General features: G+C 35.7%; 1 protein-coding gene across 1 annotated transcript in view; it reads right to left on the bottom strand.

The window, feature by feature from the left end:
- The window catches only part of LOC135080704 (protein pellino), a 99,295-nt gene that overhangs the window by 65,535 nt on the left and 19,527 nt on the right, over positions 1-14,233 (bottom strand). Inside the window, exon 2 of the mRNA XM_063975417.1 lies at positions 6,173-6,277. Within this exon, the coding sequence (XP_063831487.1) occupies positions 6,173-6,277 (105 nt within the window). The remainder of the gene's footprint in view (positions 1-6,172; positions 6,278-14,233) is intronic.

The raw sequence follows: 14,233 nt of genomic DNA, 5'->3' as shown, positions 1-14,233 counted from the left end.
TTCGAAGTGGATTTGCGAAATGAAATTAGGTCAAGCAATAATGAATTCTAAACCCATGTTGGGTGGACCGTGACATTAGGAATTGATGGATATCAGGCCAACGCGTGACTGGCTCGCCTAAGCTGAGTACATAATCATAACATAACAATAGTGTTCAGAACATTAATAAAAGACCGAAATACAGATTACTTAAAATCTTTTCTGTTTGGATCTGTATCTTGTCAACAAAAAGTCAGGGACTTATAATAGTCTCGTTAAAAATATGAATTATATAAAAAATATAATGCTGGCCAGATTTTTTAGTTGCTGTCAAAGTCTAACACCAATATTGTTGCAGCTTACAAGATAGAATAGAAATGTAAATGTTAAATTTAAACATAATAGGAAAAAGGTTGTCAATTCGATAATAATATAAAGATGGTTGTGCCTTTCAATAAATAAATAAATAATGTATTTATCGGCCTTCTAAGAAAGTCTTAACAGGTATTTACTGTTTCTGACCCTACGGTTCATAATTGACTTGATACCTAGCTCTAGCCCTACTGTTCAATATTACCAGTAACTTTTCATTTGTACCCAAAGTAACTATTACACATCATACTTAACCAAAGGCAAATACCTAATCGTGTAAACCTGTTCTCCTTGCCACGTGAAGTGAGAGGTAAACACGCCCTAAGCAAGAAGACTCAAGATGATCATAACCCCTGACTACTTGACGTAACAACCCAAGATACAACACATTATAAACCTGAGTTATGCGGTCATAGACACTGAACCAAATACCATAATTACCATTGGATGCGTGCGCGCAGTACCAGTATCATTACTGCACATCAAACTTTAAAATTTGTGCTTGATAATAAACCTTAATACAACTGCATAAGATACACAGTGTCGAGCTTGATGTGCCATAGGTTGCACATTCAAATACACGTGTATAAAGCAATGAAGAGAATCGATTAAAACTGTACGCTTGTCAAGTAATGGTAGCCCAGATTTGTACGCAAATGGAAAGAACAAAGATATTAACGATTGCAATGAAGCGAGAAGAATTGCTAGTTGCTAGAATCATTTTCATATTGATCCAGATTTTATATCAAAATAGGGAACGTACTAAAAAGATACTTCCAGGATTTCATAAGACATCGTGTGCTAAGAAATCTCTTTGTAGGTAGTGCAAAAGCAAAATTATACGCTAGTAGAGTCGATACACACAGACAGCACCTTGTTGCAATCTCATTCTAGTATTGGAAAGTGGTAAGATCACTACAAAAGCTATGTGCACTGCACTGTACTGTAATTAAAATCGAACTCCACTAAGATTCGTTCTGTTTCTTATCATAGTTAGCTCAATTAGCTCAAAACTTCTTCAGTCAGAAGAATTTAGGTAAATGACTAATATTGCTAAAAATCTTCAAATTGTAAATTGTGTTACCTCAATGATTGATGATGATGATGAAGAAGATAAACCGAATAGCCAGAATTCAGACCTATCATACAAATTACTCATCGCCTCTGGGTCTGTGTGACACGTCGAGTCGTCGAACAGTGCGCATGAGCACGACATTCCGCTAAAGGCATGCAGTTGCATGATAAGCGAACTACGGCGGATTAATAATGCGGAGACGTCGCAGTGATGTCACACTACCTCGTTTATTAAGGAGCAAAATTAACCCTTTAAACCAGGGTTTCCCAAACAATGAGTCGCGATCCAGTGGTGGGTCGCGAGCGAACATTGAGTGGGCCCTGCCTGTAGAACGAAACACCACCACCCTACCGATCCAACCGCTGGGCAGCGGGCGAAATTTCCTATAGGTGGGTCCCGTGTTTGGGAACTTGTATTAGATGAGTCGTAGCCCAGACAACTTTGGGAACCACTGCTTTAAACAGTTAGCAAGTTCAAAATGCTCAATATTTTGGACTTTAAAGCAAGGGTATAAGGTGGGGGTCTCTCTCTTATTAGGAACGAACTGTGGCACCTGGTCTTTGTTTCGATAATACGGATTGTTTTAAACTTTTAAAGCAAAAGGTAAAACATTAACAAAGGTTTCTTGTTTGAAGTTGATTTTAAGACCGATCTGTTGTAGCTCCATTTCAAAAACTTTCATTGTTAGCGTTGTTAAATTTTCTACCAAGCCTCGTTATGAAATTTACAAATTTCATTGTGAATCTTAATAAAATCTTAATTTAAGACCCTTTGCGAATATGTTTTTCACAAATTAAGCCTTAAATAAATGAAAAGATCAATCCGAATTTTCAATATTAATTTGCATACGAGTTGATTTACACTTTGTCTCACTCAAGTGTGGGAAGAAAACTGGGTACTTTGAGATTTTGACAGGATAAATCCTGGTCCAGTCAAATTAACCACGCGGTTTCTGGGTGATTCTCATTGTCGAGGCACTGAAGCGGTAACATGCAGTTACGGATTGATGCAAATGTACGAGAACTGCCCAGCAACCGTGCGATTATCGCTGTCTGAAACCAGGCCTAAGCCTAATAAATTCTTCGCTGTCGTAAAATCCACCATATAGTCGGCAGCAGGTCACCTACCAATGAAGGATTGAACTTGATCTGGAACTTCATTCCTCCAAAATAAGGTTCAAAACTATTTGGCAAAATTTTCATTTTCAGCAAGTTGATGTGCATAATTACGTGACGAACATACGAAACTATTCGAGCTACGTGCATAGATAACGATAAGCGGAAGCAATATTTACGTTAGCACTCAAGTACTCAACCAACGTCCAAAAGTAATAAAATGTAGTCCAAAGAACCGAATGCAAAACAGATGATGATGTATTAGATACCGCTGAAGGTTGTTCTTCAAACCACGTTGTAGTATCTGGCTTTTACCAACTATAAATGTTGAATTAGTAAAGAGATTGTAAGGCTTAGCGAGTGGAAATAATAGCAAGCGTCCATTTTTAGAATTGACCGAGCGTGACGTAACGGCTTGATTCGCCTACGTGAACTTGACCGCATTGACCTCTGGTACTTGAGCTAAATTTAATTTCAATACTACACCTTCAATTTGCTTAGGTTTTTTAACGCTTTCTGTCGCGGTTTGTAAAAAAACCCAGTGAGTTTCGGTTCATCACTGGTTTGTACCGGTTTGTACGAGATTACCATTTGAAAAATAAATTACGGGTTAAACAAACTCAGTTAGCTAACAGGTTAATCGTGACAGTCGACACCCAATCTGCATACTTTAGGAATATGTACATAAATCAGAAGTGTCAAAATAACAGATTTTTACTAATTGCGCAAAAAACAAATCAACAGCGATTTGTTAATTAAATTGTTAACCTTCGAAACAGATGGACCGATTTTGACAGAAATTTCACTGGCGGATAGATTATTTTATGTTAAGGCGTAATTTATGTTACATACTTTTTTAAAGCGTATTTAATTAAGATTCAGCACAAAAATTGGGACCTAAATCCATGACACCAAAATCGACAATGGCGCGGGCAGAAGCTAGTGTTTAAAACAAATAAGTCCTTGCCAAAACAAAAGGAGGTCTGCCTTGTGACATTAGTGACGTAGTCTGTACGAAATCGAAAGGAATGCTTCAACGGGAGATCGACTCGAACGGGTTTTGCTATCTTGCGATGGCCGCTTTTAGCGGGTGAAAGCTGCAATTTTCTAAGGAAACAATCGTTGGTGAGCGCTAAACTATGAAACTATCCGAGGAAACGTCTGGCCATAAAACTATACAATATAGGCGCGTGCGAGCGTACGCAGAATGCAGGCTCATTTTATTGTTGCGGCGGTATCGGTGTTCATCAGAGATCGTGTTTACATCGCTGTGCATGTTTAACTAAATACTGGTCAAGTTCGAGTCGGCTCCGCACACGATGCCGCTTCACAGTCCGTAAACATCACAATATTTCGTCATATCTGCTGACAGACAGCGGAAGTATAGTCCCATTAAAAAGGGTAGGTACGGAACCTTAACAAAAAGCAAATAAAATAAAATACCTGTTAAATTCAATAAACATTAACTTAGGGTCGGTAGAGATCATTGTAATGAATGCCTTCCCAAAAAGGATGTAAGTACGTGACCCCAATATTACAAACGGTCACGTATTATTTGTACTAAAGATAATTGATAAACTAAGTGGCTTCAATAGCAGATTAACAAATAAGGGCTTGCAAAACTAACCCAATTTGCGGTTCAACCGATTGGTTCTGCCTTGGCCAAGATTAGTTTTTTTTACCACAGTTTTTCTATTTCCAAATCAAATACTGGCAAATTAATGTATCTCTATTGTTACGTGTTAAGTAGATCAAGTATTTGAGAATTTTTGGCAAAAATATAAATTTTACCTTGGAGTACCTACCTTAGGTATCTTTTATTCCAAAATAAATGCAGGGGGGGAATGTTTTGTCATTTCTCAAGGGTTTCAGTATAGTTATTGAGCTATCTAAACTCTTTCCTTATGAGCCTAGTTTTTGGAAGCAGAATGCGTGCCAAAGATTTTCTGTGACATACCGACACACCCACGCAAGCGAAGCCGGGGGCAATCGCTAGTTACAAATATAGTGGCCTAGATAACTATGGAGTTCGGACTTAATTTAGATACCAGATTCTTTGCTGACAAATATTATATTCGGAGAATAATGACACGATTAATTCTGATAAGTATTAGTCACTCTGATTGGTCAGAAATAATGATTGACTTATGATCGAGTTGCAACACATTGTGTATTGTGTCGGGACAGATTTTCTTTGTAATCCACCAACAGTTGGGGCTGTCAGAAAAATAAGTTTATGATAAAAAAATTACAAGAAATAAGACTGAGGGTTATCAAATGTTATTTCATGCTTTATTTTGTTAAAATTACTTCTAGTTAAATACAGCTATTATGAAACTTATTTCTTTGTTAATTCGTAATCTGGGTAATGTGTCTTGAAATATTGAACGTAACAACAATCATTTTTGTGAAAGTACATTCGCGCATAGGTGTTCAAAGCTTAATCAATATACTCTATTTGTAAACATTTATTTTTGTAACCTTGCCTGGAATTTATCCTCCTAATTTATTGTTTTTTTTTTAATATATTTAGATTTATTTAGTTGACGACTATATCAAAGGAGACATGACCATTAGTAAATAAACGCCACTTACACAAATATTACAATATCCAACGCGAATGAAATATAAACAGCCGATTGGTTTTCCCAGAGGCGTAATTGCTTTTGTTTCATTTGCCATGAATGGCCATTCAAAGTACATACCTACTAATCAATGGATGACTTTGAAAAGATAAAGAATAATGGCACTTGAACGAAATAATCACAAGATATTAGGACGCGCCTATTGGTTATCACAAAATTACTCCACAACTGATTTTAAGCTTTATCTAAAAACCACGAAGTTCAAAATCCGTTGGGGTAATACATAATTTTGTGGTAAGTTGATTTGCTAGCGTACACACATATCTACGGTACGTGCGTGCGTGCGTACATACGAGTACGTAACAAAACCACAATCCAAAAAACCCAATGTTAAAAATAATTTGACAGCTGTTGCTATCCCCGACCTGTTTTACCAACCTGTAATGAAACACTGTTATCTTAAAATAACTATGAATCAAGTTTGTTTATTGTATTTTTGTTTTCCTTTATTTATCTTCACAATTCATTGTGAATGGCCCAACCGCGAACGTTCGCCAAAAAGATGTGAATTACGGGTAATTTTTCTTTTTATCAACTGGGAGTTTCAGATGCGAATTTTGATGGAGCAAGCATGTTTCATTCATAATTTCATACACACGTGGTTTGAAAGCATTGCATTGGTATCATAGCTATAGGTGTTTGAGTACACAGTTTGAAAGGGAATTCCACCCCTTGGCTGGCATATAAGCGCTGACCACTGTGCGACCACGAAGAGATCTAAGCGAAAAATAGTTTTGGCGGTGCTTGGAATATAATGGGGCTACACGTCCTACTTCTGAATCTTATACTGGACCCTTTTATCCTCAGACTTTTTTTAGTTTGGATGGACCAAAATCTGAAAGCCTAAGATGCACGCCATTGTTTTATAGAGGACTTTTATCGAATTTAGACCATAAACCCATACATTTGTCGCCAAAAATCAACGATACATCTTGGCGCGGATTCTAGGCCGGCAGATGTCTAAGCTTTGATAAAGTTGTAGTTACCCGAGTATGACGAGTTCTCCATATTTGACCAGTGGTTTTGGTTTCTGTTCGGAGCCGCTTTCGCCAGCCTCCTCCAGTATTGGTGAGTCCGCACTGTCCGCAGCACTGGAACAAACGGAGAAAAAGTTCAAAATAGAGGAATATCGTTGAAAATTGCTAAATAATGACCTACATGTTATTTTGATAGCATTTTTGCGTAAGTAAGAAACAACCTCACAAACTTTCGCGTATAAAAATTATTATGTACCTATATTAGGAATTTGTATAGCTCTCCCATAGTTCAGTTACTTATCGATAACGGATTGAGTAATTAAATGGATTCGTTAAGTAACGAGCCTCCTCAGTAATGACCTATTTAGATAAACGATTTTATCGCCAACCGAAACTTATCTTAATGAATGTCAACAATTTTAGTCATGATGATAATAATAATAATGCATGCCCTACCACAAACCGCAGCCGTTAAATTTTCTGATAATTTCATATAAAATCTCATTGTTACAAACACAATTAAAAGCTAGGTATTTTGATAACTCTTGTAGTTAGTTGAGTTATCGCAAATCATGTTTACTTTCAAATAACCCAATAAGTAGGCTTTTTAAAACCCCGTGAGTCAGCCAGTTACGTAGATTACAATGTATTATTATAATTATCATAGGGGTCATTCCATGACAAATGTTACCGAGGGTGAAAAACTAAATATGTTCTTTTCGCATTAAATCAGATGAATTTTGAAAGTAAACATTCCAAATTATAATGTGCAACAAAAAAAAACTGAAAGAATCAAGTAATTTTTAAGTTATTAGTCTTCAAAGTCTATACTTAAGTCAACTGTCTGAATGATCATTTTCTCTCTAATTATTGGTAATACGATTTAAAAAAAGCTATCAATCTGTGAAACGTTTTGCCACTACATGATTCGAGGGTATTTATCATAGTATTGGTAGATAGCGTCATAGTCACAAAAAAATGGATAATCATCAAGTTTTAAGTGTGTTTTCTTGTTACTTCGGCGATGTAACACCCGAAACAGAAAAACAGGTATTTGTTTTATTATTGTACCTTACACATGGATTAGGGTAACAATATTTGGTAAAAGTAAGGTCATGGTAGTAATGATTTCAAATACTAACTACCATCTGAGCATGATACTAATTTAGTATGTTTCTTTCTTGATTCAAAACTGTAACACCCGAAACGTTTCGGGTATTACATTTTTATTTATATGTCGATAATGTGTGTATATTGCTTGGAGAAGTGAAAAAGTATTACTGTGAGGGTCCTTTGACCTCCCACTAGCGCTGGCATCGGAAAAGGAGTCATATTACTCAATTTAAGACTTTTTTGAAATGTTGACTTAACACTAAAATTAAGGTATTGCTAAAAAGTGTCGATGTTTGACATTTCCAATAAATATCGTAATTAGAAATTAAAGTAATGCTATTTCAAGCCAAAAACAATAGAAAAAGCTATATTCTGAGGAAAAATTAAACTTGAACTTTGTATATTTAAAATAAAAAGCTGCTTCGTAATTTCAAACCACAATTCGGTCTATTTGTGTTTATTTGTTGTACTCCTTATTTTGTAGTACCTAGAGACTAATAAAACACCGATTTTATCGATAAAACGAGTTGAGTTTTCGTACTCGTAACACCCGAAACAGAACCATTGTAACACCCGAAACAAAGAAAAAATTTATAAAAAAATAGTAAAACGTTTTATTTAACAGTGATTGTATGTTACATGGTTTGTAAATGTCATACTTTAGAAGTCCTGTAAGTTTTAGGTATGATTCCTAAAGAAAATTCGCTAAATTTCGAGTAAATGCAGCAACAGTCAGAACATAGAGGCCAAATCTCGTAACGCCCGAAACGCACACTTTTCGACTCATATTTTTGTTATCGTACATTCTAAGCTGTACAAACTTTATTATTAAGATAAAACAACTAAAAACGGACAGATTAAGGCACTAACATTATTAAAATACTATTTCAAAATACATGAAATTGTTGAATATGTGTGTACGAACGTAACACCCGAAACGATGGAATGACCCATAGGTTTTATAGTTGGAAAGATAAATTCACAACAATTGGTATGGGATTTTTTATCTACCATTACAATATTGGGCTCTACATACAAAATTCAGATGAAAGTCGTTTAAGCAACGGGAGCGCATTAAAACTACAGCGAAATTAGCATCTGCATGAAAGCTCATAAAGATTCGATTCTAAATGCTGTTAGTAGTAAATAAATTTGTTAATTCATTTTCATTAGTCAAGGCCACAATCGTACAAGTATACCATGTAACAATTTTACACCTACCCACGTCTGCGTCTACAACTTCCGCTGTACCTATGTTACTTGGTTACTTTGATAGGACAACACGAGATCCAACCGAAAACTGGTCGGAGACAGCTGTGGGTCAAGATTAGTGGTAAATTATCGCCACCGGCCCGAACCGGTCCCGGCCGATGCACTCACACTTACGCAAGCGATGGTCCTGTGTTGAGAGGAAGGACTAATGTATCATTCTCTTATTGAAATCAAATGATGCTGACCAGTAACTGTAAAATACTGGATGGGTTAAAAAACTTAAAAACCATGAAGTGCTTCGAAAGACAACAAAGTGCGACGTTGAAATGGAAATATTTTTAAAGCCGAAGACTAGGCTGTATTCATACATTTGCCTTAATAAATAAAATGTTAAGAATAATTTAAAAATTATAAGTAACCATTACAAAACATCCCAAAAGAAAAATTACTGCAGTCGAAATGACCCTTCGCTTTATCACCGTTAATCAAATTGGTATAAGGGAGAATAGAGTGCCATCAAGAAAAAGAGCTTTTGCGAAATAATCAAATAAATCATCACCGAATCTCCTGACCGGCAGCAATCACTCAAAATGCGAGTAGATGTCACCCTTTGCCTCGATAACTTGTTGTTCGCGTGAGGCACATTTCATTAACGAAATTACCAACCCACGGTGTTTTGGAAAATACTGATGATAAAAAAGTTATGATAACAAGAAAAAATCCTGGAGATTTTTTTTAATTCGTGTGAATGTTTTACGTTGCAAAGATGATGACAGTCAATATGTTTTATTAATCTTTTAACGGCCGAGGGAACTTTTAATTCATAAGTTTAGGAGAAGGTGCCTATTTAGATCTATGAACCTATCAAACGAATATCCACCTAACTAATGTTATTTTGCTAAGTAGGCATAATATCATTTTAGGGAAATGTAAATTATCCAACTTAAAAACCAACTAGCTAGGGTATTGTTTCAATCTCTTCGTTTTTGACCCTTTTCAACCGACTTCAAAAAAGGAGGAGGTTCTCAATTCGACCCGTATGTTTTTTTTTTTTTTTTTTTTTTTTTTCTATGTTTGTTACGCGATAACTCCGCCAATCATGAACCGATTTGAACAAATCTTTTTTCGGCGTATAGGTAATACCTCAAGGGTGGTCCCATTTAAATTTAATAATAAAAAAACAACCCCCAAGGGTGGAAAATTGGGGATGAACTTTTTTATACGCAATATCTCCGCCGATTATAAACCAATTTGAACGATTATTTTTTTGTTGAATAGGTATTATCAAAAGGGTGGTTTCATGCGAATTTGAAGAAAATATTTCACCCCCAAGGGTGGAAAATTGGGGATGAACTTTTTTATACGCAATATCTCCGCCGATTATGAACCAATTTTTTTTGGTCTCAGTGTACTGCCTACCTTCAGTGGTAACATCAAGGTAATAATTAGTTAACTTAAAAGCAAGAAATAAGTAAAATTTTATAAAAAAAAATAAAACCGACTCCAAAAAACCTACACTAAAACGTAGAAAAATAATTACTAATTACCTACTTATTTATTAGGACGAATTATTAATATTTATGTAGGTATACCATGATTGATACTTTTGGAGTCGGTGCAGGCAAACTTTACATGTTTCATAATTTTGGCACCGACTCCAGAAGTATCAATCATGGTATACCTACATAAATATTAATAATTCGTCCTAATAAATAAGTAGGTAATTAGTAATTATTTTTCTACGTTTTAGTGTAGGTTTTTTGGAGTCGGTTTTATTTTTTTTTATAAAATTTTACTTATTATGATAGAAAATAATTTATATTTTTTTTTTTTTAATTTTCGATTTTGCAACAAGTAAGTACTTCGTGTGCGTGGCTGGAGTGCTTTATCGATCGTAACTGTGATAAGTTATCGGTCCCTCTTTCTGAACTAGGGCACTGTATCTAACTACACCTTGCCCCATAACCTGATGATACAACGCATCTATTGACATAATTATGAGATGACCCCGTTTATTCTATTATACTCGTACACTTTATTTATAGAATAGACCATATTATTTACTGTATGCACTTCGAAGATTAAATTACACTCTTAAAACTATTGTTTGTTTATCAACGCTAAACCCATCCTCCAACTCAAGTCTAAATTCAAGGCAAGAAATTGTTTCAATTTCAATATTTTATTTGAAGAAAAATTCGAGGCTTTGATAGTCTCATCTCATAGTCCTAGAAGAAGAGTCTAAAACTTGATTAGGTACGGGATATCATTATTATTATAACACTCAAAACTGCCATAGTTTACTGAACATTATCAATCTATCTAAAAGGTTACAACGTAGACAAAAATTAATGGAGTGGGTGGGAACATCAAGCCGCTAGCACATATGACGGGCCCGCGCTGTGGTCACTTAAAATTGCTTCTGCCGCATTTCCATTAAATGGTAGAGGCTTAAAACCCGAGGCGTCCGCGTGGGCATGAATAAAAGAACAGTTTATTCCAAGGATGTTAATATCCGTAACCGTAACCGAAACTATCGGTTATCCGAAATAAAAAATATCCGTAAGCGAAACCGGTACAAAAGTTTCGGATAGTTTCGGATAAAGGCGGAGTCTAAATCTTAATATTTTTAAATATATGTTACTTGTCTGACTTTCCCTGGCACCATCTTATTCCCGCCTAACTTTATCATAGGTGTCGACATAATACATAAAGTGACTAGGTACGTGAATTTTACATTTTTTTACTTGTAATTATAATATTGATCGATTTGAGAAACAACAAATCGATCAACGTGGAAAGCATTAGGGGAGGCCTATGTTCAGCAGTGGACGTCCTATGGCTGACATGATGATTATAATATTAATATCCGTAACCGAAATTATCCGGAACTTTCGGATAATCCGAAATGATTTCATATCCGCAACCGTAACCGATAATTATTCTCAATATCCGTAACCGTATCCATAACCGAAACTTCATATCCTTAACATCCCTGTTTCGAGCCGATGTAGGATAGCAAGGATCGCCGGGCCTGTGCGGGCGTGATTACGGGTACGGGCTACGGGGTCAAAGCCCCTCATCTCTCTGCCCCGCGCCCCCAAATATCATTCTCGACTCAAGGACGGGCGGATAATTACGGGGATCTGTTGACCCTTAAACAAATTTTAAGATTGACTGCGACTTGTCGTAACCTTTTAGAGTTAGAAGTCAGTAGACACGTCAAGTAACCTAACAATCTAAAGAAAACTTTTTGAAACATTGTGAAATTCCAACGTCATAGCTCAATCAAATTCTGATAATATCTTATTGAAGAACAGTATATCACTCAAACGTTATCTTAGACCATAAAATTATATTCTAGGTATACTAACTTTATGTCAGACTAATTAGTAATAACTAATGTATATGAAACTTATCGTTCTATTTCGTAACAATGTTATCAGTTGTTCCGTGATAGTAACAATTAACTTGATTTGCATGCCTTAGCACTATTTTCCGCGTCCAACTTCCGCCAGTCTCGCCTTTGTCTGCCTTTAATACGCCATTCGTGCGTCTAAAAGTCTAAATTGAAAAAACGGTCTTCATTTGAGATACCAATCTCGCTTTTAATAAGGCGCTCGACTTGAACTTTCGTCGAATTCCTTGGAAACTGCACATTCTTGAGACAAAAGTAGCTAGTTAGGCACTGACTCTTAAAAATTTGATGAAGAAATTCATAGTTTGTAGAATTTGATAGACAAAAAATATTAATAATGAATTTGCTGGGTGTTGAAAATGGAATAATTTGAAAAATGACAGAATTTAAATATAAAAATAAAATTAAATTTAACCTTGCTCAACGTGAGAACGTTTACGTTCCGTACGTAGTATGTCAATCAGTTCGCGATTGAATGAAGTGTTTATGCAAATATTTTGTCATAAGGATAATAATTACTAACTACAACGTAGTAGGCGTGTATTTCGTAGAATTACTACGGAGGTGAATCAGCGTCAAGGGGGTGATCGGTCGACGCCATAGTAAAGACATACTAAAACCGAACAGTATAATTTTCTTTGTTGCATTAGAGATTAAAGCTTTAGTTTAAACTTTTAAAAGCTATCTATTTTCCTTTCTAAAACTTAGAACGAAGATTACCAACTACAAATAATACCTACCTACTCTTGATTTGAATTTTAAAGGCTACCTGTACTATTTTACTAGAGCTAAAGGAGCCGAAGATAATATAAAAGTACCTATATCAAACCGTGAGACTTAAGGCCGGGTAGCAGAGAAAATGGCGAAAATGAGGTTTTCATTTTTCATTTTTGAGGTACTAAACAGTAAAATTAAAGGCTAAGATTTTTAATGGGCATAGTTGAGGATATTTTCTAGGGCTATTAACGGATGGAAACACGATTTGATGAAGTTGACTCGATAGAATAAATTCCCAAAGTTACCTCTATTCGTTTTCTATTTATGGTTTTATTTTTAAAATAAGCGATTTGAGATTCTAAATCTTTTACTAAACTAAAGTTCAGAAATAACTTGAGGGCTTTTAACGGATGAAATTTTTATATTGCGTCTTATTTAGTTACTATGTTAAAAAATGTGGAAAAAATCGTCCATGACGGCTTGGACAATCTCAATCAGTCGCGCGGTGGCGCTTACGGAGGACGGACGCGTGTCAGTTTTTTGGCCGTGACAGTTCGCGATTTGTCAATATTTTTGACAATGATGACTTTGATGAGTCACAGTATAATAATATCAGTGTTACTGGAGAAAGCTTAAATTTTTGATAATTAAGAATTATCAATTTTGTCTACCTATTGAAATTTAAATCGTTCGCATCCTTTTAAACGAAGACTCTACTCATGATTATGTATCATGAGTAGAGTCTTCGTTTTCGGTTTTGTCTCATATTTGAGGAATGTACTATGGGACATTCCTCAAATATGAGACAAAACCAATGAGTTAAAATTACATTTTAATAGTACCTACATACAATCGTCTTGCACTCTTTAGAAGAGCACACTGACACAAATAAATAATAAAAAATACTGTCTAAGGTCTGTAGCTAAAGGTCTAAGCTGTAAGATAGAAGAATCTTCTAGCCAAAAAGATGGCAGATGCAGCAGATGTCAACGGATTTAAAACTGGAGTTCATATGACTCCTTGTAGACTTGAGTCTCTAGAGCGTCCCTTCCTCCACCATGCGTAAGAATGTTTCAAAAATACTGTCTAAGGTCTGTAGCTAAAGGTCTAAGCTGCAAGATAGAAGAATCTTCTAGCCAAAAAGATGGCAGATGCAGCAGATGTCAACGGATTTAAAACTGGAGTTCATGTGACTCCTTGTAGACTTGAGTGTCTAGAGCGTTCCTTCCTCCACCATGCGTAAGAATTTTCAAAGAAATACTGTCTAAGGTCTGTAGCTAAAGGTCTACGCTGAAAGATGGAAGAATCTTCTAACCAAAAAGATGGCAGATGCAGCAGATGTCAACGGATTTAAAACTGGAGTTGATGTGACTCCTTGTAGACTTGAGTGTCTAGAGCGTCCCTTCCTCCACCATGCGTAAGAATTTTCACAAAAATACTGTCTAAGGTCTGTAGCTAAAGGTCTACGCTGCAAGATGGAAGAGTCTTCTAACCAAAAAGATGGCAGATGCAGCAGATGTCAACGGATTTAAAACTGGAGTTGATGTATGGAACGGTCGCTTTTTTGTAACCTTTATAATTTGGTCGGCTTGTAGAAGAATTCCTGATAT

This window comes from Ostrinia nubilalis, chromosome 18 (assembly GCF_963855985.1).
Source record: "Ostrinia nubilalis chromosome 18, ilOstNubi1.1, whole genome shotgun sequence".
In the NCBI taxonomy this organism is placed as follows: domain Eukaryota; kingdom Metazoa; phylum Arthropoda; class Insecta; order Lepidoptera; family Crambidae; genus Ostrinia; species Ostrinia nubilalis.
Note: the sequence above shows the minus strand (reverse complement) of the source record. Positions and strands in the feature narration are given on the sequence as shown.